General features: G+C 41.4%; 1 protein-coding gene across 1 annotated transcript; it reads left to right on the top strand.

Annotated features, from left to right (window-relative positions):
- The first annotated feature begins 1,730 nt into the window (after positions 1-1,730).
- Positions 1,731-4,951, top strand: zic1 (zic family member 1 (odd-paired homolog, Drosophila)). Its single transcript, XM_047567914.1, has 3 exons — positions 1,731-3,004; positions 3,401-3,564; positions 4,009-4,951. Exons 1-3 carry the CDS (start codon positions 2,044-2,046, stop codon positions 4,204-4,206), a joined length of 1,323 nt encoding a protein of 440 aa, XP_047423870.1. The 5' UTR covers positions 1,731-2,043; the 3' UTR covers positions 4,207-4,951.
- The last annotated feature ends 22,421 nt before the right edge of the window (positions 4,952-27,372 follow it).

The raw sequence follows: 27,372 nt of genomic DNA, 5'->3' as shown, positions 1-27,372 counted from the left end.
TGAGAGACAAGTAAGCACAGGAGTTGTTTAAGAAATGCTGAAAATTGCAGTGAGGTCTCATAAAACGTCACTTTTCCTGCTCTGGCTTATGGCTGCTATCACTGTAAATCCCAACCAGCCTCTGGTAAGAGTTTAAATTCTGCACATTAAAATCCTGACACTAAACGCACAGTGGCCCTTTAAAGAGGGTGTGTTTTACGCATTAGGATTAAATATATTACAACATTTTTGAGGCACATAATAAACTTTAAAGGCGCTTCCAAAGTTTTGCACAATTCCAGCATCGTCTTTCCTGACACACACACACACACACACTTACCACATTAGGCTCATTTAATGTAAGTCTTAGAATATAACTTCCTGTTTTGTCTTTCCCATTTTTTAGTGATATGTAATTCTTACCGTTTTCCACCTGTTGAAAGATCCCTCCAAAATATGTAAGGTAGAATTGTGGTACACCTAAAAAGTCGGATCATGCTGTAGGTGCACTTGTAAAGTTGAGTTGAGAACAACAAAACTTCATCCCTTTCCCTGGTCTCCTATGACTGACTTGGAGAATGCTCTTAGAAACTAGCCTGGTAGCCAAGAAGATATTTTAATGGTTCGCATGGCACGCCTGTGCATGTGGCTTTGAACTCTAGCAGCCGGAGGTTCCTGCAGAGAGCGCCGCAAATCCCACTTGATAACTTCGACAACCCACAACGTTTTACACACGGGCTATGCATCACCGGCCTGCAGGATGAAGAAAAAAAAAACGAGTTAGCTACACAAGCACGGCCAAACCGTGATGGATACATTAGGCCTAGTAGTGGATCCAAGTTAAACACCGGCCTAAACTATTCAAGGTAACCCCTATGAACGTGCTGGTGAGCATGATGTGAAAATCTAAAGCACAGATGTTCCTCCGGGGTGAGCTCCAGTGGACGCAGAGACACTGCGTCCAAGTGAGAGTGAGCTGGAAAACACAGTGTGCACAGGAGGCACGCGACAAAACACTGTGTGTGTGTGCGCGTGTGTTGAAGTGAGAGGGATAAGTTGATAATAACAGGCCTTTTAAGACCGATGACAGTGGATAGACTTTCTATCAAACCTCGTGGCTTCCCATGGGGGGTTTGAGGTTAAACTTGTCCCTCCATACCTGTAGCTGATACAATGAGGGTCCAACTCAGGATGCAGGATGGTTTATTTACCTCCCTCGCTGCTGTCAGTCACGTGTAATATATGAGATCACTGTCATACGACTGATATTTTTATAAAATGTAGACAAAAATAAAATTCATCCATCCATCTATCTATTTGTCTATCCATCCCTCTATGCGTGTATCAGGCATTCATCCAATTACACAACAAAGGGGCGTGCTTGGTAATCTAATAGCCCCAGGTTAACAAAGACAATATGACACATTTGGCTTATAAACTCTCCGCACTATGTGGCAGCGACGCGTTCCTCGACTCTCTACTTCCCACCAGGCCGATTGTTGTTTTCTGTTCCACAACTTCTGTTTTGCTGTTATTGAGCCTTTTAACCAAATTCACAGTCAGCAATCTTACAATATCTGGGATTGATGATGCAAAGAGGCCAATAGAAGTGTGGGCCCTGCACTGTGGATTGTTATTTGGTGAGTGGATGTTATTGGGGGGAAAGGGCCTCCGCCAATCGACGGGCAGCTCCGGGGCCACGTGACCGCCCCCCTCCTCTCCCATTCATCAGGGCTGGACTGTGTTGTCTTTTCAATTCATTTATCTGCAGGAATGATTGCGACTATCAGTCTAGAGCTCACCGCCTGACTGAGGAGGTGAAAGTTGCGCCACAGGAAGATAAACCACAAAAGACAATATTGTATGTATACATGATTTTGCGTGTGCATCGGATGAGCGGTATAGGGGAATTCCTCGCGTCTTAGAAAGTAAACAGAAAATCGGTGGATTCGAGAGTTTGCCCAGTCCGGTGCGGTCCAACAGACACAGAGAGGGGGAGGAAGAATATCTGTGCGTGGTTTTTTGATTTCTGCTCTCAGTCGTCTCGGCGAGTCTAGACTGAAGATGCTCTTGGACGCAGGACCGCAGTATCCCACCATAGGAGTCACTACTTTCGGCTCCTCGCGGCATCACTCAACAGGCGAAGTCACAGAGAGAGAAGTGGCGTTGGGGATAAATCCGTTCGCGGATGGGATGGGCGCCTTCAAAATAAACCACAGCTCCCATGATATTGGCTCCGGACAGACGGCGTTTTCCTCCCAGGCGCCCGGCTACGCTGCAGCAGCCCTGGGGCACCATCATCACCCGACCCACGTTGGCTCTTACTCCACGGCGGCTTTCAACTCCACCAGGGACTTTCTCTTCAGAAATCGGGGTTTCGGTGATGCCACCGGGGCGCAGCACAGTTTGTTCGCCTCCGGAAGTTTCGCAGGGCCACATGGACACTCAGATGCAGCGGGTCACCTGCTCTTCCCGGGGCTCCACGAGCAAGCGGCGAGCCACGCGTCTTCCAACGTGGTCAACAGCCAGATGCGGCTGGGCTTCTCGGGGGACATGTACGGACGCGCCGACCAGTATGGCCACGTTACGAGCCCGCGGTCCGACCACTACGCCTCGACCCAGCTGCACGGCTACGGCCCCATGAACATGAATATGGCCGCACACCACGGAGCAGGGGCCTTCTTTCGATACATGAGGCAGCCGATCAAACAAGAGCTCATCTGCAAGTGGATCGAGCCGGAGCAGCTGACGAACCCCAAAAAGTCGTGCAACAAAACTTTTAGCACGATGCACGAGCTGGTGACCCATCTGACGGTGGAGCATGTTGGGGGACCAGAGCAGACCAACCACATTTGCTTCTGGGAGGACTGCTCCAGAGAAGGGAAGCCGTTCAAAGCCAAATACAAACTTGTAAATCATATCAGAGTACACACCGGTGAAAAGCCATTTCCGTGCCCGTTCCCCGGCTGTGGCAAAGTATTTGCTCGATCGGAAAATCTAAAAATTCACAAAAGGACTCACACCGGTAAGATCCGCACAGATTCACCAGTGCTGACAATGTCTCATCCGAAATATGCATGCGTTCCGGGTTATTATTTATTAGGCAGCTGCAGTCTCTCCACTGCTGGCATCAGTGTTGACAGAAGAAATCTCATAAGATTTTTTTTATCTTTTTTTTTTACGTCTTGATATTTTATATGAAAATTATTCTGTGTTATAGTCTTTTGAATTTAATTATCTGAATTAATTTTGCGTGGTTAAAGTCAATGCATTCACAGTCCAAGTAAAGCAGGAAAAAATATGCAAGGAAACAAATATTCATGCTGCTATTTGTTGAAACCAAATAATGCACACTGTGAATTTTGAAAATCTGTCAAGCGTTAAGCGTTGCATTTTTTTTGTCTCCCTTTGCTGCATTTAGGTGAGAAGCCTTTTAAGTGTGAGTTTGAAGGCTGCGACAGGCGATTTGCAAACAGCAGTGACCGCAAGAAACACATGCACGTCCACACGTCGGACAAGCCCTATCTGTGCAAAATGTGCGACAAGTCATACACACATCCCAGCTCCCTCCGAAAACACATGAAGGTAAAACACCGGGATTTAAAATTATTATTGTTATAATTATTATTTTTTTCATTCTCTATTACTTACTTGGCTGCAAAATCAGGACATGTAGAGTTGTCGTAAAATGTGTTTTGCTGATTTCGGTCGTAAAATGAATTTTTATATCGTGTGATGTTGTTAAAAAAAAGAGGTGTTTTTTCCCTACATAAACAGAGAAGTTAATTTGTCTTGACACTTTCTTTCTTCCTTTTTGTCAAGCGACAAATCAGATTAAGATCTTAATGAGAATAATTATGTTTTGGGTTTGCTGTGTTTATCTGCAGATGTCCACAGAAGTCAGATTAGGAGTTTTAATCGTGTCTTGTGTTTGAAGCAAAACAGAACGAAGGCTGTGTGTGCAGGGCGCATTTCTGTTTTTATTTTAAGGAACTTATATTTATGCGCGTATTTCTGCCATTATTGCAGGTCCACGAATCCACCAATCCGGGACCGCAGCCATCTCCAGCGGCCAGTTCAGGGTACGAGTCCTCCACGCCTCCCACCATAGTATCACCGTCCACAGAGAACCAGAGCAGCAGCTCCATATCACCAGCAGCCTCAGCAGTACACCACACAACCAGCCACAGCACGCTGTCGTCAAATTTCAATGAATGGTACGTGTAAATATTTTTGAACACAAAAAAAAGTGGTGGGGGAAAAAAAGAGACTGCAGATTTTTTTTTTCCTTTTTTTTAAGCTGCTTGGAATCAAAGACTTTATAAAAATCAGCCAGTGAAACGTGGACTGAGAAAACACGGGAGAGCCCCCTCCCCTCCCCTAACGATCAATTAAAGGCTGTCTTAATGTCAGTGAATGCATGGACAAAAAGGAGGCGAGGACAGCCACCAAGTTAAACTTTCCCCCTCAATATTCCTTTATTTTTACTGAGAGACTGAGGGAAAAAAAAGAGATCTCAAAAAAGCATGCTATCTCCGGGTAGAGGCCTGAATTTTTTTTGTACATAAGGATTTCACCAAGTTTTTGGGGGAAAAATGTAATATTTTATTTTGTAAATATCACAGTTTAAGGGAATTTGTGAAAAATGTGGTCCCTAGATATATGGAAAAATGAGATGGTTTTAAGAATATCGCGATGAATAGACTTCATTGAAAAGAATGTTATAGTTGTGTACCAAATGTGAATTATTCAGTATTACTACAGTCTACACGTCGACCTAACCGACTCTTAGTATTAATGTGCTTTTTGTAGCCTATTCAGTGCAACATTTTCGTCCAAGGTCCAGTTTGAGTAGCACAGTAATCATTGTTGTTATTTAATGTCATGTCGATAAATCGTGTAGTGGAAGCCTGAAATTCCGTGTCAATCTGTTTATGTACGTGATAAATATAAAAAAAAACTCTGTCAATTACTTTGTCTGAAAGGAAGTATTATTACATGTAAGAAGTAGCTCAATTTTCCATATTTATCCGCATGTAAAGGACCGGTAACATGTTTAGAAATGATCGGTATTTATGGAGAAATGCGCTCGTATGTAAAATTTAGTTTACAAAAAAATGTTTGGATACATTTCGTACTATATTAAAGGATTAAAAAAAATGCAACGGGGTTTCATCAGTGTTTTGATCTCAACGTGAGTGTGATATGAAACTGCAAATCGCATCGAATATAGAATAATTGGACCGAAGCAGGCTCTTATTGAGGATTATCCAATATTTTAGCTGCACAAATAATTTTAACTCTTTAACTAGAGTGCATGTTTCGCAAGTGTGTGTGTGCATGTTTTGCAAGTGTGTGTGTGTGTGTGTGTGTGAGAGAAGCAACAGCTCATCTAAAGCTACCATGTTTCAAAGTATACTGTCACAACTTTCCTGATAATAAGCAAACTCGCCCCCCTCCCCCTCCTTCTGCATCTTCTGTTTATCCAAAATTAACATCCAACACTTTGCCCTCCAGTAATGTGCAAATTAAATCGATTAATCACGCCGGTTGTTCGTCGATGTAAACCCGGATATTTTCGAGTTACTTAATTGTTCAGGATCTAATTTTCAAAATCTAATTTAGTTTTTTTTTTTTTTTTTTTTTTTTTTTTACCCCTGCGTTTGTGTGGATTTGGTGTAGATTCAGGGGAGAGCCGGGGGAGTTAGCTAGTCAGTGTGGCCCCCTCATTGTTCCTGGCTGCAGCTTGCTTGACCGCCCCATTAGGCAGAGATCACATCAGCAGCCGCCACTGATCATGGTTAACACTGCCAGTGTGCACGGAGCCACGATCTGTCAGTCTGGAGCTCCGTCAAAAAACTGCTGCACACACCCGAAAAGAACCACGTAGTAATTCTAACCTTAAAAGAAAACAACAACACTGTGCACACATACGCATGGCAATGCACAACAAGAGGCAACGCGCGCGTCTGCTGTTTGTATCAGCGCGAAAATAAATAAATAAAAGCGACTCCATCTTAGATGATTTGCTGAAATGTATTGAAATGTATTCATATTTTCTTTTCACGGACTATTACATTTGGAGATAAATGAAGGATGGTGATAAAATGACTTTTTCGACTCTATTTAACACTATCTATCTGGTTCCAGTGCAGATGCTTCACAGATGCTGCAGAAAACAGGCACAGGCACGTCTCGTGAATAGAGGGAAAGTCACTTTGCAGCTTTTATATATTTATGTATTTATATATATATAAATATATAAATACAAATGTTCATATGTAACATAAATAGTTCAGAGTGGATAGTGCTAAAAGTGGCCCGTCTGGTGGCGGGTTATTTCACACGAGCGTCTTTATTTGTGCCAACCTGACACATGTAGAGATCAGAGCTCTGAGAAAACCGCTTATTCATCATTTAAATTGAACTTGATAAATATATATAATATATGTTTGGATTATTTGCCTCACTATAGCTGCAGACTTGGGCTCACTAAAAAAAGACACTGCAACCTTTTAGGCAAAACCAAAACAAACAAACAAACAAACAAAAAAACGACTGAACGCAACGCATGGACCTTAACTACGCCGCTTAATTCTTATTTCATGGTTCAGTCGCATTACTTTACATCGAACCTACACACGGCGTCGAAAATGAAACGCTCGTAAAAGAAGAGTCGACGACAGGATGCGGTGCGCCTCCTATCAGGCCATGGAGCTGAATCCAGATCAAAAAAATAAAAAATAAAAAAATAACACAACATCCACTTTAAAACGTATTTACGTTCAAGCCTGGAAATGACAAACACCCAGATATCGAGAAAGCGCAGGCGCCGGCATCATGAATATTTATCACCAGCACTTGTGGCCAGTAAAGCGAGCCTGACGTTTGTGTTACCAAGGTAGACACTCCGCAGCTTATCTGCGCACGTATCCCAGAATTTCGGTTCAGCTCCTTTGCTTTTTATTTTACGCTCTGTGCACGTCACAGTTGTCCGCTGTAACGCAAACATTAAAGCAGTGCGTGGATGACAGCTTTCATTCACGACAAAGACTTGGCTCTCTGTTGAGAGACACGACGTGAATTTGGGTGTCCCGTCCTGAAATACTTTATGTGCGCAGATAAATGTAAACCTGGCGACTCATAACCTGCAGCCACTGACATGTAGAGCATGTGAGAGAAAAAAAAAGCTGTAACTCCTGGTGCATGCAGCCAATGCTTTTGCCAGCACTCTGATCTGCATGCCCAGCTGCCGTCACTCCATGAGAACTAAATCGATAAGCTAAACATTTGCAGTTGGGTTTAACTATACGGTCCCCGGCAGGGAATGTTGGACATGTGATACGCATTTTTAATTGCACCAGAGTTTTAAAACTTGAAGAGGCCGCATCCCAAAGTTGCAAGTCACGAATCAACTTGGGGGTAAAAAAAAGGGGGGGAAAAAAAAGAAAAAAGGATTCCATCTCCATCTGCTGAGTTTAATACACAAAGGTCAAATTCAAGTCAAGGCCACTTTAGTTTATTGGCACGCAGACATTTCAAAACGCCTCCCCAAAAATAAAAAAATAATAAAAAGCCTGTCTTATTTGCAGCCATAAAACGAGTTCATTGCCAGAGTCTGGGTAATGGAGCAATCCATCCCACAGTGAACATCCAAGTATGCATACAACTAGATTTTATAGAAAACAAATTCCAGTGTTCATGTTTATTGAATGTTGGGCGTTTATGTGGTTATGTCTTACTTTATAAATGTGACTTTTTTTTTTTTAGGACAAAAGCAAAAACACATTGCTGCATTTAATTATTTAATTCATTTACAATAACATAAACAGAGTCGATTTTCGATTAATTTACATCAAACTCTGAACATTTTAATTAATTTATTTATTTTTATTATTATTATTATTTTTAATCGTTTTCTCTGAGCTGAGAGCTGTACTGGAGCAATGTGTCGTTTTGTCTCTGGAATCCATCTTTGGAAATGTCAAATTGTCGTGACAAGATAGACAAAAAATAATAATAATCTTTTTAGTATGTATACGCCTCTCTCTTTTTTCCCCTCCTTATTTGGACGCCTTATAATAACACAGACTGGTCCACGCAGGGTTCACAGCTCTTTTTATTTAACCACATCACTGATTGGGACATTAATCTCCGCTTTGCCACCACCAAGTCCCAGCGCCGGGGTTGGAGGAAGGGGGTTCGTTATAGTGAAACATAGGCTCACGGTGACCCCCATTGCATCAGTTGTGATGTCTGACACGCTATTAAGTTTAGACCGTGCAGGGGATTTGTGGAGGCGCTGACACGGTGTTGTCGCGTCCCCCTTTGACGTGTTGCTAAATGAGGCCACTCCAATTAGCGCTTTCCGGCAGGGTGAGACTGCTGCACACCTCTACAGCCTCCCGGAAAAAAAAAAAAAAAAAAAAAGAAAGAAAGAAAGAAAGAAATCAGTCCCTTTCCACCTCAAATTTATTGAAGTTAAACTTAAAGCTCAACGTGTGTCGCAGTGTTTTTGCTCAAGAGACACAAGTTTGTGGTCGCTTTTAAATTCAGGAAATGGAACCAGCGAACTTCCGGTTCCCAAACCTTCCTGATTTAACCCCTTTTCAACCAAAATCACTTAAAGGGCCAATCCATTTATTTATTATTGTCATTTTTTTTCACTCCAAATGCATGGGCCACATGTTCTCTCAAATTAGAATACTCCTTATCCAACGTGTAGCTTTACTTTATGTAACCCTGGCCTTTGTTTTTCTGCATTTGCTTCGTGCCAGTGAGCATTTTTAATGAGTAAAATCAACCCATACTTTGATTTTATGTGGTACCATGAAAAAAAAAAACCCTCACACATATGGTGTGTTAATGCGCTGCTCAATGGAGAGGTCTTCTCACTTACAGAGCAGCTTGTCGACATCTGCTTATCTGATGAGTCTGATAATGACTCCGTATTCCACAATGAGGATGACCAGCCAAAGATAATCACTGATAGATTCCTACTGAACGTCACATTGTTCTTGTCAGAGCGCATCACGAGGAGGCCTGGAGGCTGGAACATGTCTTTGCAACGTTAAGATATGGACGTCCTGCTGCATCCTGCTTTTACTCCATTTTTTTACTATTGTTGTGCATGTGTTACTGTGAACTTAAGTGCGGCTTGGGCATCTTCACTGAGGTTTTTGATTCTCACCATATTCCGCAAAAACATGAATTTCTGTAATTAGAGCCTGAACATGACTGCAGCAAACATGTTCTCTAAACTTTTTTGCACTTCTGTTTTGTTGCACAACTTTTTTTTTTTTTTTTTAATTGTCTAATCTGTGCACAATGGGGGAAACATGTCTCAAGCAAGAGCAGCTGGTGACACAAATAGCGGTTATAATTCCACAAAAAAAAAAAAATAAAAAATCTAAATCCCACCCAGAGCTGAAACCAGTCCAGTGGCTGGAAATTTACACATCAAGCAGCATTTGTACATATTAACATCATTGCAGCAAATCTCACAATCTCACTAGCCTTTGCACAATCACTCTGCCTCTGCCTGATATTCATCGTCGTTTTCCTGGGCTCCTGCCCAATCCCTTCAAATATCTTTCACAGACAAGGGGCAATAAATATAAGTTGTTTGGCTTGCCTGGTCTTTTGAGTGCAGATATTTTAAATAAAAAACGGATTCCTTATTTTTTTTCTTTCTCGCGAGTAAATCATTCCAGAAAAAATGTGCAATGAAATAAGCTGGAATTTCCCTGGTTAGTTGGCTTGTCCATGCACAATTTTCTTGTTGATGTTTTTTTTTTTCTTTCTTTCTTTCTTTTTTTCCCCTGGTGGTCTGTAATTGTTGCAGAGCACTGTTGTTCGGCCTGATAATGGAAGTACATCCATCATTAGTGCACTCCGTGGCTGTTTGTGTGTTTGTCGTGAGAGTGTGTGCATCTGTAGGCATTTTCCATTCATTATTATGCAAGCGTTTGTGACATGAAGCCTGTTCAGAATAAAAGTGTGCTAGTGTCATGAAGACAGAACCCAAGTCCATGTAGTGAAATGTTACAACTCATTTAGGAAGCGAGCGGAGACTCCCACTGCACATCTTCACAGATCATGAGAGAGACTTTCGATTCTGTTGTCTTGTAGCCAGCGTGCAAAATGTATCGACGTCACAATGCATTCTAACAAGAAATCAGCAGCATCCTGCTGGAAGGTACCGATTCATGCAACGTTTCAATCACACTCCACCTCTGTGCGCCGCGTTCATTTATAATTATACAAGCGTCGCAGAAAGAGGGTGATTAAAAGTAAAAATTTGGCAAACTAAGCGTGGTATGCAAGGTATCATCATAACAGAGCTCTTGGCATTGAATATTTTTTCACCAGCTGCATCAGCAGGTGGAAATGCAACTCTGCTGGTGATGGGAGCCAAGAAAGGCCTGGAAGCCGAACGTGTCTGTGTGTCCGTCTGTGCTGGAGTGTTTGTACGACTGTGCCTGCACCCAAGTGTTGAATTTGAGGAGGATACCGGCGATATGATGCTGTCAGAAGGCAGTTGTAGAGGTCTGCATTAACCGCGAGAAAGAATCCTAGATTATTGAAATATACAAAGACAAAGGTGTTTTGCCGGAAGGAAATTTGATTGGGAAACTTTAAGCTTTAAGATTGTGGAGATGAACGGCTACGTTTCACACAATAAAAGATGCTAAATAATGTACAGCTAAGTGAGATGTACTAACTGCTTCCCCACAATTCCCTGATGTACAGCACATGGTCCGACCTGTGCGCAGCAGCTGGCTCCCGCACTGCTGTGAGTATCTGGCGGTTTGGTTTTATGTCTTTGACCATGATATTCCTTGATGTCACAGCTAAGCGAGCGATATGACGCGCTTCAGGTGAGAATGGATGAAAATCTGTGATGTGACGGTGTAACATTGCTCCCAGAAGCCGCGGCGACCTCGGTGCTCCGCTGACAGGGACGCGAAGACATGGTGAGAAAGCGCTTCTTTGACGATATTAAATAAAACCAGGGGTCGTGAAATTATTTTTTTTTTTTTTTAAGCCATGACATGAGTTTAATGTACTGAAAAGTGGGACATTGGGACATAATGGAACCATTTTGCTTTCCGGGAACAGATCAATGTGAAGGGGGAAAGAGAAATGAACAAACATGAGGAGGAGGTTTCACGAAGGATCTGAAAAACCTTGGACACGGTTTCCATTGTTTTACGTGAACCTGTTGGCAGGCAGGAAATCCATCTATTCCAACTGAGTGACCAACCGTTTGACAGTTGCAACTGTGATAATGCTACTTGTCCGCTAATAGTAATTTCAAAATAAAACGCTTGACGTTTGCAACACTATAAGGCGTGCGCCCTGCATTACTTCCAACTGCCCGTTGCTCACTCGTGCTTTGATTGATAATGATTGGCCCAAATTTGCTCGGTCCAGGTGTTTGCTGTTTATTATTTTCCCACCCCCTCCTATTAATCACTAATTGGTGTTTCCACCTGCAACGGAAATTATACCGCAACTGTGGCCAAAAACCTCACATGGCCATTTTCTGGGAAAAAAATGGTATCAAAATTGGTAAATACACAGATTTTTTAGATTTTGTTTTACGAGAAGGTGTTCCTCAAACTGAAATACATGTTTCTAGCTTCATATATGTAGGATATGCATTTATCGTGTCACTGTTTCCCATGCAAAACAATAAATGACCGCCTGATTTGAATACTTGCTGTGTCGTAGGATTCTGTTTGGGTTAAGATAAGGACAGTGCATTGTATTTCATGTATGTGGAAATGCTGCATTTTTAGTGAAAGGTGTTTCAATAGTTTTGCTGTAATAAAGACCTTTATCACAAAATGTGTCACTGCGTCTATAACAAATCCTTGGGAATGTCCCTTTGTTTTTATTTGCTTCCGAAAGTAACCTAACTCAGACTCAGCTAAAGGTGCTTTTTTTTTTTCTTTTTTTGTTTTTTAAACATCATGTCTACCTGTACTGCTCTCGCACTCTATGCAGTTCTGCTTTTACCGAGCTGTGGCAACACCACTCCAGCGAAAGGGCAAATCAAATGCTAGCACTCACTAAAGGTCAACTCCCTCTTCGGGATCAAGTTCTGGAAAAAAAAAAAAAAGAAGCAAATCTCTCTCTAAAAAAAAAAAAAAAAAGCCATTTAGAACTTGGCAAAAGAGAAAAATTCTAGGAATGGCGCTGGATGGATTTGGACGAAAGTTCCGGAGGCAGAAAGCACAATCACAACAACATTGCACAATTGATGGTGCTCAACTGGTGGGAACCTGTCATCAGCTTTTGCAAAACAAATGAGGAAATATTCGTTTTGCATGTCTTGCACGCATTCACATCATCGACAGCGAGACAATAAATCCAGAGATTTTCTTAATGCGCCTATTGTATGTCATACGTTAATATAAAATTGTGGTTTCACTCCTCCGTGTTTACTCACGGAGGATGAGCAGAAGTAGTTTTTACATCTGCCACATGACCTGTCTGCAAGCACTTTTTTTTTATTATTATTATTTATTTATTTTATTGTATGACAGCCCCCTGCCCTGCATCCCTGCTCAGCTATTTGGCACAATACAAAGCACAGCAGTGGTTTGTGTCTAATGGACAAGTGTTGATAATTCCTTAAAAAGAGCTGAACTTCAAACTAAAGGTTGTTTCCAAACTTGTGCGACGCAGGCATCCATCTGTCAGCGCTTCACGCAAATCCTGCTGTCGTCAGACAGATAAATGGCGGCATGTTGCTACCTAATGGTGAGTGCAATGATTGTTTAAAAGCAGCCACTTCAGCAAATCATCATTTAAAATATTTCTATTTTTTTAAATCGCTCCTCTGGCTTGTCTGTGTTTTCTTGCCTGAAAGTAATTGGTCCGCGCTTAAAAACCGCAATCTGTAATTGAGTCTCCACTGGCTTTGTTTGTGTTTTGAATTTTTTTTTTTATAATGAAAAAAAAATCTATGAAAATGAACCCATTTTCAAATGCAAAAGGGTTTTCTTGAAGTTTTGTAACCATAATTTGATTTTCAAGTTGAATATTAATAATAATAATAAAGTTTCTAATTTCATTACTTCTGCACTTTATAAATCAAAAAAAAAAAAAAAAAATCCACCTGCAAGCTCTTGATGAATTCAGTCCGATCCAGGGAAGATCAGAGTCTCACACCCGTAAATGTGTTCCAGTCATAATACCCTGTGATATTCAACTGATAATACAAGGTATTAAACAGACTGAAGACAAAATGTACCCCTGTTCTTTTATTCTTTGTCCTTTACGCCGGAAGATTGAATCAGGATTAGAGTCCACAGAAACACATCTTTAAAATAGTGTTAGCATCGAGCACTGCAAGTTAATTATAACCGAAGGGACTGTGAGGGATTAGTGTTTTGATCCCTGGCCATGTTAAACAAAATGGTGACGTACTGCAGGGTTTGTACAGTTTATCCCACTGGGCTACAGGTCGATTCTCTGCACGAGTACGCCGAGGCTTTTGTTCTCTGGGCCTTTTAAGAGAGGGGAACATCTCACATACCTGCTGACGGGAATTAGAACAGTTGTTTTAAAATAATGCAGGTGTAGAAGTAGTTTAAGACCAACAAACCAAATCGAATATTTTGCCATTTGAACAGTAAGATATGTGATATTTTACGAAGCTGAGATTTTGAGCGTCTGACTGACGATTAGCGACTCATAAATTATTTTTAAAGTTACATCACTCGGTGGCTTTACGCTGCTCCTGCTACAATGCAACAAAGCGCGGCCACGTGCAGCGTCTCAATAAATCACTCATTCCTGACACTTTTGCTGATGGCGTTCGACTACGATCCGAAACATCCATTACAAAACTTGTTTGTTTTTCTCCTCCAAACATATGTTTCAGAACATCCAAAATTAAATCACTCCTTGTATTTTCCACTTCTTAAAAGTGCGTTTTGTTCTCCGCCTGCTTTGTCTGCAATTAAGTTCCTTCAAGTTGAGGATTGTTGCATGTGCAGATGGTTTGGAGAAGCATCAATCTCTGTCAGTGGTGTAATAATGCAGACATTCCATACTGGGACACTTCATGAGCAGAGGAGGCACATGAGAGGGGGAGTTCCCTAAATCAAATAAAGGCTTGTGTTCTGGCTGAAGTCTGAGAACCAGCACCCCAGTGAGGATGCAGTGGGAATGAAATTATACACAGCCCCCCTGGTTACACTGTCTGCATTTTTATATATTACAGTCCTAGAAACGCTGTTAAGCTTTATCAAATAAACATGCATGTTACATGCAATAAAATCTTCGCAATGTGAAGCTCTGATCTTGTTTGGAGTCGTAATGCATGCAGATTTTGATCATTTTAACCCCGAGGTGGCGTTACCGAACACAAAATACAGATGTCGCAATAAGCAAAAAAGGAGTTTGTGCAAACGTTAAGATACATCTCAATTTAAATTTAGCAAGCCTTCTGGCATGTATCTCTTAAAGCGATCTTTCATCCATCTGAACATGGATTCCAAAGCCATAAAATGTTGGCAGCACTTCTGATTCAACTCCTCGCGCCTCCCTTGACTTTACGTCCTGGCTTGATGTTGACTTCACATGTAGAAAATTCTCGGGCACATACTGGAATAACACATGGAAAGTACCGGGGGCTGCGGGGAGACATGGGATGGAGAATGATAAGACTGGATGCCCTTCATCTTTCTCTCTGAATACAGGCCTAAGTCAATTTTACTCCCAGCGTGAGACTTTCTCCAGCCCAAGTTTTGAGTAAATCCAATCAGCTGTCCACAGGATTGAGATGTAGTGTGTCACTGATGACAGAGTTTGCTCCACGGCGAAGATGCGGTCTCGCATTTTTAATAAGACGTAGTCCTGTGAGCTTGTCCTGCATTAATAATTGTCATGTAAAGGGAATAACACTTTTAATGTAAATCAGGCCGTTTACTTTTAGTTTAATACATTTGCTGCACTAGGACTCCCAGTCGGTTATAAATCATTTTGTATATCATTAACATTTCAACATGTTACAATTTAGATGACAAATAACATTTCCTCTAAGCAGCCTGAGACATATTTAAGTTTAATACACTTATGGCAGACAATGTGTTGATATTTATGGGCTCAATCTTGTGTGTGTAGTTTTTTTTTTCTTTCTTTTTGTGTGACCATAGAAATAAGTCCTGAGTTTAGCGTGGCATTGCTTGAATGCTTTGGCATCGCAGCATAGCATGAAATCCCTCAGTCTGCCAGGTGCAAGCTCCCAAATTATACTTTCCCCAAATGTGCATCAACAGTTTTGACAGGCGGACTATACAGTGCTACTCTACACTCAACACTGCTGCCGTTCCAAGAAGACAGAGCACACATACATTGCATATGTATGCAGCCCACACAGCCCACTTTTTTTTTTTTTGGGCATCTTCCCATCCCCGCCCCTCTCTCCTTCTCCTCTCTCATTTCTTTGATTGGCTTGATTCCATGCTCATTAGCATGTCCCATTATCTTTTGGAATATTCAGGGGAATGTTTCCAGTTGCTGCCATTCCAATTATTATAATATACAACGTGGTTCCTGACTTTCAAGTTTCTGGAAGTGCTTCAGCTTTTTGTCAAGGTCCTCCGTCACACGTGTGGGCCGTCGATTTTTCAAGGGCATCTGCTCCAAGCTGGCCCAGAAGAGAGACAACATGGCAAAGGGGTGGCGGGAGTGGAGGGGGGCGTGGGGGGCGAGGGGTTGGGGGCTCAGAGCAAGCTGGAATGATCCACCTAGAATTTGTTGAATCAAATCCTTGCACCTGGATGTAATTGTCTCGCTGCTGTGCTGGGAGTTGCTACTGCCACAACGAGACCAAATTAGTGGCCTGAAAATGGCGACCTGTCAAGACTCGCAAGCCTCACCTGGTATCATATTTTACCAAGACAAAACACTTCCCCTGCGTTGCCTGCTAATGATTATTTTGTTTATGGGATCAGATAAATAGAAGCACTCCAAAAATTTCTGAGACAAAGAGCAGAAAATCAAGCTAACAGCGCAGGTGCGCGGAACAATTTCTCAAAGTGCTTAAATGAATCGTTTACATGTACACAGAATTAAATTATTGGTCTTTTGCAGTGTTTAAACCACTTTCAAGATCAATTGTGGACTTTTGGTAATTCAGTATATTTGATAGCAAAATAACGCACACATGTTATCTTCCTAGCACATACAGACACTTAAAGAAACACCCAACCATCTGAGAAATTACAAACAACACACACAATCAATCTATCAGGAGATTACAAACAGATTCTAATGATTTCTTGCGAAAGATCAAGGGACTCATTTCATCCGTATTCTATCAAATCAACAACTTAAGCACTCAAGGCCGACACATGTGTACTCTCACTTGTGTGCAACTGCTTTGGGTCGCCCCAGAGTCTTAGGGATTGTGCGAAGGGAATAGAATTACATCTTCTTAACTAAATTATGCAGTTTACCGAGATGGCAAGGATAAAGAATTGCAACCATGGGGGGTCTGGACAATAACTACTAACACTGATGAATCTTGAGGAGGATAACGCAGAGCCCAAGCATTCCTCCAAGAATATTAATAGAACAATCTATTCTATTTATATTCCTGCATAAATTCCAGCTGTATATGAAGTTTATGGTATTCATTTTCCCCTCTGACAAATTAGTGCCGTTACGAAAAAGTTTATCATCTGCATTTTAATTTACAGATTGTAATTAAAGTCAGATTTGGAATTAAACACGTTTATGGCGTTCAGTTTTATGGATTGGACTTGAAGAATCATTTTATATTTTGTTTCCATGAATCTTCAAAATGTGAAGTCTTATTTTGGCTCGGACCAGAAGGGGGCCTTAAAGTTTGGCGGGACAAGCCGTATAAGCAACGTGACGGCTCTGTGGCACAAATTCAGAACCATGAAGTAATGTTTTAGCTGGTTTAAAGACACAGTCCCCTCATCTGGCTTCGGAGCATTCCAGTTTACAACATTCCTCAAAACCATTTTCTCTGTAACGCATTGAAAACACGTAACCGGACACTTCACGCGATAAAGAAGGTTTTTGAGGAAGCGATCGCTAAATCTAGAGTAATCCATCATGTTTTTTTTTTTGTTTTTTGTGTGTCCCTCCTCCCATTTTTGCACCTGCATGGTGAGAGACATCCTCGGGGGACTGGGGCTATAGACAGTGTGGTGCGTAGTGTAATGGTCGAATCAGCTGGCAGGTGTGCCCCAGAAGTTTCTCTGCCACCTGCACACTGGACAGTCCATAAATGGTGTAACCGTTGTATTGCTTAGCCAAACACAGACATACACCTGCAACCAGACTTAATTAATTGCCTAATAGATCTGTCTTCTTCTGCTGGGGGAAAGGAGAAAAAAAACAAAAAAAAAAACATCATGGGAATCTTTTCAAGCCTCACTTTCCTCCTGACGATGTTGAAGATAAACTAACATAAGGAAAGAAGCTAAATTAAGCTCATTTGTCATTTTTTTTTTCCTCATTGGACTGCAGTTTGGATGACAGTTTGTAGATAACATCTGGAACTACTTAATGGGAAACGAAGATGTGAACAATAGGCTGTAAAGATGGAGCTGAGCTACTCATCACATGGTAGACGGGGGTTTAACAACAGTCGAAGTATCTGTTAGCTAACAAGAACCAAAAATAGTTTCTTTTAGGTTGGAATAAACTGACCCCTTCTCTTTCCCAGAGTTTATAGCTGTGGAGCATTAATGCCTATTTGTAAAAACAAATGAATCCAGCACAAGGACCAAGAAAGCAGATGAACGACTCAAAAATCTAACGGGTGGCATCCCTTTGCGTCACATTCAGCATTCCACTGGTTTATTGTAAGAATAAAAGGAACATGTTAATAGATACGTTTATTGCCGGCACATTTTAGCAGCTCTACGCAAGTCACCTGTTGGTAAGCATTTAACGTTGCTGCGGTCAGCTGGAGCTAAGCTGAGCTTGTTTTCCACGTCTGAGGTAAAGTTACGCTGGAGATTAAGAGAGGTATGTGGAGTGTAACAAGAGGTAGCCTGGCAGCAAGCCTGTTTGAGCAGAGTTTGTTTGCTTGCCAAGCCTCCATATGAGTCGATTTTTGGCATAATGGACACATTTGGTGCGGGTGACATAACTCAGACAGAGCGCAATCAATTGTGCACTCACATACCTCATTTCTCAAGTTGTGTTTCCAACTTTGGTGTGTCCGTGTGCTTTTAAATCACAACGCAGAAAGAATAGGGTTGCAACATGTCGCCTGTAGAGTCCATGCTGCTTTCATATTCCATTTGGGTTGTGGTTACTTACGACCGCCACGTTTCTCCATATATCGTTACCTTCAAATGGAGGTAAACCTAATCTTGCTAAAGTATTTTGGCGGGATGTAATTTATCTGGATGGAGTGGTATAATGTGGATGAACCTGAATGGCATGCTGTTGTGTTACGGTACTAGCTCGCAGATATAGGAAATAAGCAGAAAAAAGTTGTAGCATGTTTTTTGCTAGCTGTTATTCCTCCAGCGGGCGTGAATTTCATGACGCATTGTACTTGGTCTCTATTAACCCATCTAAAAGTGATTTAAAATGAAAATCTTTGTCCAAGTCATTTTTAGCAGAAGATTGTAAAACAGTGGGTTTGGGGGGGTTTGAGATGAGGAAATAGCCCATGAATTGGAAACAGTAAGGTTTGAGGTTGGCAGCCTAAACCCTTTATCCACCAAACCCACATTTGTCCAAAAAATAAAACGTCCTGAAGGTTTCTAGGCGTTAGAAGATGCAGAAACATGCAGGACCACGCTACATTCCTTGCACGTTTATGATTACAGAAGAACGATCAAATCAGGCACTCACTAAACAAACTTGACCAAATCTTCCCATCGCTGCACTAAGACGGTATGTTATGAAAGGAATGTATTACTTCACAACACGCTCCATCATCAGCCCTCCACACACATGAATACTAAACATTCAGTATTTACAATAATTACAGTATAATAATTGCCATAATTACAATTCATTATAAAGATGACATTATTGCAATTTGTTCTACAATTTCATCTTAATAGCCTCATCATAAATCTCAAATCCAACGCCGTCAACAAAAACTTATAAAGTTCATTGACAAACTACCAATCTAGTATTTATCTCATCATTAAGGTGATACATATGTATTATACCTCGCAGTTGTTTGTTTCAATTATGTCATTTCTGATTTTCTGGTGCCACTTTTACTCATTCTTTTTCTTTTTAAATAATAATAATAATAACAGAAGGATCATTCAATTTGAGGCACTGATCGCATGCCTAAACCATGTGTTATTAATGCAGCATGAGTTATTTGGCCCTGTCACAGCAGCGTTGTGTGATTTCATAAACACAGACTGGAAAGGGTGGGACGACTTTCAAGGCAGACTATTGTGCAGATGACAAGTGTACATAAAAGATGTGATGTTCTCCCCAATGATATAAAATGCAACCGCTCTGAGTTGATTTTTTTTCAAACTCAATAACAAATAGAAATATTGTTCTCGCTCTCTACACAGAGCTCCCAAGTGTACTCTTTGCGTGGGCCAACCTCGTCTGCGGCGCATTAGTTTCTAGTTCTTGAGATTTAAACTGTGGCAGCAACACATAGTGTAACAGCTCCCCGGAGAGAACCAGTGATTGCACTCCAGTGCATGAGGTGATATTATGTTTAATGTGTCGGTTTATTCCTTGAGGGGTTCCCAACATCTGGTGCGCTTTTAATTCCTTGATCACTCCCACTTCCATGTCTTTCACTTCTCGTGAGTATCATTCGAGCATAACCTAATGGGTCAGTTTTTTTTTGTTTTTTTTACAGTTGTGACTGTCATTAACAATTGCTAAGCAAAAACTTCTTGCATTTTTTATAGTTTCTGTATTCTTCTGTTGATTTCCTGCAACTCCTTAGAATCAAATATGGCAGCTTATGACATCAGGTGATACAAACAATACTGGCATTGCCTATTGGGATACTCTTCTCAGTGTTACCTGACATCACAGGTACCTACAGCAGCTCTCTGCAGACCTCTTCTGCAGACCATGCCCTTAGTTAGTTGTCCCATATTAGGGGCCAGCTCCCTGCAGTAAAAGACCCTGCCGGAAACTGGGTTTGATTTGTTGATGTGAGTGCGCTGAGGGCAGAGTGGGGACCAAGCATTAATGGGGTCGAGACAATAGGCCATCACTAATCAGAGACCTCAAGGTTGCCATGAGGTTAATTGTAATGCAGGTGGCACTAGGGGAGGGGGCGAATAAGAAATGTCGACTCCTTTACTGCCTTGGCGGCCATTGTGTTCCGACATTAAGCCCTGGGGCTAGGATTTGGCTTTCTCCCTCACTCTTTCCCTTGTGTCCTCTTTACCTTTTAATTTCTTATTATCCGCCGATTCCCATTCAGCCTCCATGGGTTAAAGAAAACCTTTAGCCACATGTCAAAGGAAATGTTAATATTGTACTGGCTGTCCTGGCTGTTGTGATGCGTGGCAAACCATTGTGGGGCTCAACTGGTGGTGCAACACTGCATTTCACATTCACTGGAAGCACTCCTGTTGCATCATTATTTGTTTAAACCGACAGAAACAGCAGACCCTGCTTGCTTTTGTGTCAGTGAAAGACCATCTCCAAACAAGAGCCCGGTCATGAATACACAATGGGACTAGCATTTGTTTTGGGTTTTACTGTTTCTTCGGAGCATTTTTTCCAGGAGGTTGAACTGAGCTGCATTTACCATTCTCATGTTTTTCCAGTTTTCTGTTTGAGCTTACAGAGAGGGAAACATCACTGTGACTACGAGTTTGTATGCAATGCTACCATGAATGTATGTTAGGGGCTATCCAATTTACAAGAAAAAAAAATACTTAAAACCAAATCCAAGTAAAATTTCTTTGTTAAAAAAATGTCAGATCACCCTGAAAATGGATCTACTTGTATCAACTAAGGAAAGACTAAACTTTTTTATGCCAATATCAAGGTCTGCCTTATAGATACATAGAAATATAGAAAAACTGTTGTTTTGTCTTGTGTTTATGAGTAGCGTGGAGACAGGTGTACTGCTAAAAATCAGAGTGTGTTGCAGAACCTTAGCTAGGATGTTCGGTTAGCACAAACAGCTGTAAGGCAACGATCACAGTTAGCCTGCTGAGAGTAGTAGCGCCAGTCTGGTGTCTGGCGCTCGGCAATATCTCCAATACAGTGGTAAATTATTGTACACAAATTAAACATAGCTTTAATAACTTAGCTTTCTCAGTACATAAAGGTGGAATTTGTTAACTATTATGTGGACCTCTTTTGTTGTGCTAAAATAAGCTAATCATCGTCTGGTCATCAAGGATTCTTTAGAATAAAGATATTTGTCTCACTTAAATATGCAAAAAAATAAAAACAAGAGCAGCTTGCAGCATTCCGCGCCATAGTTGACATTCTGTCGTTGTCATTTAATCGGAAACACACATTTTTGCTCAGCTTTAACATTTCTTAGTCTGAACTCAGAATCCAAACCACCTCTCCACCTCAACTACTCTGCAGGACAAAAACGTACCACTTCAGTCACATGAATCAAACCTGGACGGCAATTACATTTCCCTCAAAACCCAACTGCCAAAACAAATTAGTAGTGTATGCTTGTCATTTCCAAGAGACAGTTATGAGACAACTACTAGAGCATTTGATGATATGATTATCATCAAACATCAGGATTCTTTCTAGATGTGTAACCGGTTAATTAACTTATGCATCAATATTGACTTTTTATTTTAATCTGTGTCTCAGTTTGCAGATCAGATTTGTTATTGCATTAATTAATCATTCTAAACCTTATCCTATTTGATTTTGTCCCTTTGATTTAACGTCCTTAAAAGTTTCTCCCCTTCTAAGTTGGCCATTTCACGGATTTAAATTTTGCCCCGACGGTTCAAACATTTTATTCCGTGTTTCTCAGCTAATCACTGAGCAGCTGATTGGCTGGAAAGCATCCCCCAGCACGTCAAGAGATCATAGTGACTTGTTCTGCAGCGAGCTCTTGGCAAGTCTTCACCTTTGTGTTTGAGAGTGAAGGGGTGAGTAAAGGGAGGGAGGTAGATTGCCTTGAAAGACAAACGTCTCAGTGCCTGCCAACCTGCAAATGGCCCCTGTGTTTATTCAGCTGAGGATTGGACAGCAGCCAGAGCATCGCTGTAACAGACTCCTTCTTCCACGGCATATGTGAGGGCAATGCATTGAAGTTTGTGTTCAATACATGAAAAATTAGAGTGTATCGAGCAGCAGGGGTGCTGGTAAGGCATGGCTGAATGGGCTGGTGTGGTCGAGGGTAACAAGAGGGATGTGGGCACTGCGTTTCTGCCAAGACACTTCTCTGTCAAACCACCACAGTGGGGAAATTAAAATATTCATGTCCTAAAAATGTGGCACAAAAATACAAAGTAGACAAATAAAACACTGTTATGCCCTTTATAAATCACATGGAATCGCTGGTAAACAAAACTCCCTTTAACCGAAAGCTGGATAACTAACTGCACATGTGTGTGCTGATCACCTGTCTGTCCTGAAAATGCTAATTAGCCCCAAAGCAGCCGCCTTTCTCGTTTAGAAAGCCTTTACATCTCGCATGCAAAAATATGCATTCCGCATTTCAGCTTTATTTTTAATCCAAGAGTTTCAAACTTGCACCATCCAAATAGTATTAACCCGGTGATTATACAGTACACTGGCTTTAAAAAAAAAAAAAAAAAAAAAAAAAGAAGAAAAAAACGCAAATATTATATACACCTTTCATCTTTCACCCACTTCATGTGACCAAGACCTTGGTCTGACAAAAGCAGATAAAGTGGCATTATTCCAACTATGGGCTGATATTTACCACATTCATCCGGATATGTGACATTGAGAGGGACAAGCAGAACCAGCGGGGCGATTAAGGCCCTATTATCACCTGTGCCTCCAAGACATCCGTGACTCCGCCACATATCCACATGGGCAGGAAATCTGTCGAGCTGCAGACTAGCAGTGACTTTGAAATCAACCTCTTATGATGAGTCGCAATGTAAAACACTTTGAAAAGCAAGATGGTGCTTACCTGAGCAGATCATCTTGTTGTCACTACACGTCTTTGGGGGTTGGTCGATCACCTCCGTCAAAGTGTTTAGGAGGTGTACGTATCAAGCGGAAAATTTCTTTCATCCCGCTCGAGGAGGAGTGTGGCATTTACGCCTCCAGCTAAGCTCTGAACTGACACCTCGGTCCTGATCGGTTGGCCTTAACTGGGGGTTGATCGGAAGCTCTCAAATTCAATCAGAGTGGAACCTCGTGTCTGTCAGAGAAGGTTTTTAATCCGAAACCGTTTTACTGCAACTTCTCATCTCAGTGATGTGCCTTCAAACGCCAATCTGTATTTTACAGGGTTTCTTAATGGAAAGAAACATCGTAGAGTTATATTTATTGAAAAACCAACCCTACATATCGACTGCATGTATTTGGTAGATGAAGCTTTTGTCAGTGGAAAGAGTTTCTTGTAAAATGTATCTACCGTGTTCAAATGGAATACAAAATTGGCATTTCAACTACAAAAAAAGTAAAATAAACAGTCCCTTCATGCTGCTTGATGCATATTTTCACATATACATATATATATATATATATATATTATTTGGCAAGAATCTGCAAAGAATAAATAAACCCGATCGTTCGTCATAGGGACGATCTTGTCACCACCGTGTCCTCAAGTCTCATCTCGGATATAGCACCTACCGGGAGGTGTGGACTGTCTTAAGTGAGAGTGTGAAAGCCTTGCGGGCTCAGTGATGGAAAAAGTGTCTAAGTTCCCAACCTGACACCCAGCTACCGGTATCGCCGCTACGGTGGGATCCAGTCTCATAGAGGGGACATCGCACGAGTACGAACCGGCTTTGTAGCTACTCGAGCACAACCTTCATTAGAAGATGTTTCCGGTGGAGGTATAGAAGGCTGACTAAGATACGTGATCAAGTGTCCCCTCATAGCATTGATTATAGAGTGTTAAATGCTAGCGGGGAAATGTTGTAGGTGGATAATTATGTGCTTAGTGGATAAATGAAGTTGTAAAAGCCATCTGGCACATTTCACAGTAAAATTAAGGAACTCTTTTTTTGCTACAAGAACCGGAGTGAAAGGCTTTCACAATGTTTGTACGGAGGCAATAAATACATATATGTTTAGCACTTACTCTGTTTTCATTACGAGCATCTGCATTGCCCTGATTTGTTCTGTAAACGGCCCCGTGAGAGAGAAAGAAAAAAGAAACTCCCTGCCTACTTTCTGCAACCTGGGCCGACCGGGATGGTTAAATGTCACGACGCGATTCGTATTTTTACATTTGCTTTACATATGATTATGTTATTACATGTTTTCAGTTCACAACTACAATCAGGTTGCATTACAGGGTTAGATGTAATCCCAAAGTAATACAAATACAGCTCATTGGTAATGATATTCATGAGCTGCAGCGTGCCCCAGTGCTCTGCCTGTAGCTTGTACCTATTGTTAAGCCTTCCTATCTTCCCCTGAGGTATAGGCTAGTGGCAACATTTAAGGAAATGACATAATCTACACTTATTCATGGTTGTAAATGCACCACTGACACCTAGAGTATCACAGGTTTTTAAATATTATTCCATCATATCTCTAAGGGATAGAATTGAACTCTTTGATTTATAATTTGCAGGCCTGCTTGATGGTTTCCACAAACTTAGATCATAAAGACTGGCGCGGTATGACAAGCGCTCCCCCCTTTTTAGTCGAAACATCAAAGCGCCTCAGTGTTGTTATCCTTCATTATAAAGAGCTTTTCTAAAGGACATGAAAACTCGTCGCCCTCACCCATGTCTGTGCCTGCCATTTAATATAAGACAATAACCTCCTTAAGTTCGAGGGTAAGACTCGGCTCCGACTGCATTAGGCAAAGAAAAAAAAAAGCCTTGTGTAATTAGTCGTGCACTATAAATCAAGTGGTGTGAATTTATTTCGCTATGCCCTAATTGAAAGTGCTCTCTTTTTTTTTTTCCAGTGCTGTAGTTGGACACAGGGCTCCATCGGATGGTGATAGATGTGGAATCCACCGCAAACAGTTTGAACCAGTCAGGCCATGATTGATCAGTACCCTCTGGGATGTCAGGTGGATCTTTCTCCTTCAACCAGAAGATAAAAGCCTTAACGACTCCCTCGTCTTGTTGTACCTCCCAATTGTGTGTTTGTGTGTGTGTCCGAGTGCGTGTCAGTGTTTTATTATTTCGCAGTGTTTGACCTTGAAGGTTCTGTGTGCATTTGGGCCCTGATGTCTCAATGATTTCTCTTTTAAGTGCCAAAATGCGCCTTTTATGCGCTATTGATGCCGCTATACACACACTACATAAATGCCCCATGGAGGAGGCCATTTGCATGAAAATTTAGCTGATTTATGACTGGATTCTATAGCATTTTCTATAATCACCCAGCACATTTTTGCAGGGGCTTAGTAGTGGCCGTAGTGATGCCACAGTACAGTGCTGTAACCCAACTTCAAAGACCGTTTTGTTCACACGCACTCTCACAAAAACACAGGGTGACTTCACTAGCTTGCAGTGGCAAAGGTGGACCAGCTGGGTTGTTTTGTTCTCCACTTGTGTTTTTTTTTTCCTTTCTTTCTGTTTTCCCTCTTCTTCATCATCCCCCAGTTCTTCTCCAATCTTTTTTTTCCCCCCTTTCTCTCTGAGCATTTGCTCCAGAGATTTACACTTACCGTTGCTGATGGAATAAAAAAAAAAAAAAAAAAAAAAAAAAAAAAAAATACTGCAAGAAGGAGAGCGGGCGATGCTGGTAATTCAGGTTTGTTGTGTGGTATTTCAATGAGGTCTAGGGCTGATTGTCTATAGCGGCGATGGATGTGGCTTTTGGAAGCGGAGGTGCATCAGAGGGGATCACTCGGCATCTGGCCCAACACTCTTGTGTCACTGTGACCCTCCTGTCGGGGAGGCAGTGAGGGCCACAGTAGGGGGTCTCTCTGAAAAGCAACATAAATTTCAGAGGGAGAATCAATAGACTGTGAGAATTGTAAGAGATGCATTGGTTTGGACTCTCTGACTGTGACCCTGGTACTTTGCTATATGGAAGTCTGCGAGTGAACACCTACAGTCCCCAACAATAGTCGACATAAAACAACATTTATGATCTAAATGGTTTTTTATGTCTTTCCATTATCGCACTAACTCCTGCGCCCAATTCTTCCGCGGCATGGCCGAATACTAGCGATAGTCTCAGTGGGGAGAGAAAAAAAAAAAAAAGGAGTCTGTTACGTGGGGGGAAACCTATTCTCCCACAAGATGTATAAATAGCAGCAGCCATGGCTCTCTGTGTCAAAGTTAGGACACTCAGCGGGGTGCGGACTTCAAAGCAACCAGGGAATTCTCCTAAACAACTGCTGGCAATTTCAAATCAGCATTCCCTCTGAAACCAAAGTAACCTTTCACCTGTAAGATAACTAGAGTAGTAAATGTCAAATTTAGAATATACAGTAGGGCATGTGTGATAAAAAAGACTTTTTCTCGGGGGTTTAAAGACATATCTTTACAATATAAAATCTATTGCAATTTTTGTCATCAAGGATGGATGTCATTGTACACCATTTAGATATTTTTTATTTATTTTTTTCCTTTGGTTGACTGGAACAGATTTCCTCTCAAGAAACCACAAAAGCAGCTGATCAGGCTTCAAAAGACCCCTCATTTGCCACTTGGTGGGAAATGAAAATGACCCAGAAGGGTCAAAAGGTCAAAAAACATGTCTCCCAGAATATATTTAAACCAGCGACAGGACAGCGAATCCTTTCATTTTAATTTAGGCAAATATGCGTGTGTGTTGCATTTTTCTGTTGCTCTTCAACCCGGTTCGAATTCATCGTAAGCAAAAAAAAAAAAGAAAAGAAAAAGAAAGGAAGAAAGAAAAAAAAGAAGAAAGATAGCCTTAAGCCCATTCAATGAAGGCATGTGGCAAACATGGCATTGTGTCTTTGATGGAGTCGGCCCGCGGTGCATTGTGGGTAGCGGGGTGCTCTATGGGCACAGCAGGAGACGGGCAGCTCTGTCCAGTTTTCAGGTGCAGCTCTCTACTCCTCAGTCATATTAATTATGGGATAAAAAAAAAAAAAAGAAAAAAGAAACTCTAATCCTTCAGCCTTTGAAGGGCTCGACTACACTATAGAACAGACCTACGATATCTCTATATCACACGCATGTTACGTGTGCCACCTGAAAATATAAAAGACACCAAGTGCACATTTATTATTCTTGTTGCATTCTCTGCTTTAGTAGCTTAGTATTTTATTCATTTCGCTGATGATGATCTTCATGT

This window comes from Mugil cephalus, chromosome 18, assembly GCF_022458985.1.
Source record: "Mugil cephalus isolate CIBA_MC_2020 chromosome 18, CIBA_Mcephalus_1.1, whole genome shotgun sequence".
In the NCBI taxonomy this organism is placed as follows: Eukaryota; Metazoa; Chordata; class Actinopteri; order Mugiliformes; family Mugilidae; genus Mugil; species Mugil cephalus.
This window is presented reverse-complemented; position numbering and strand designations above follow the sequence as displayed.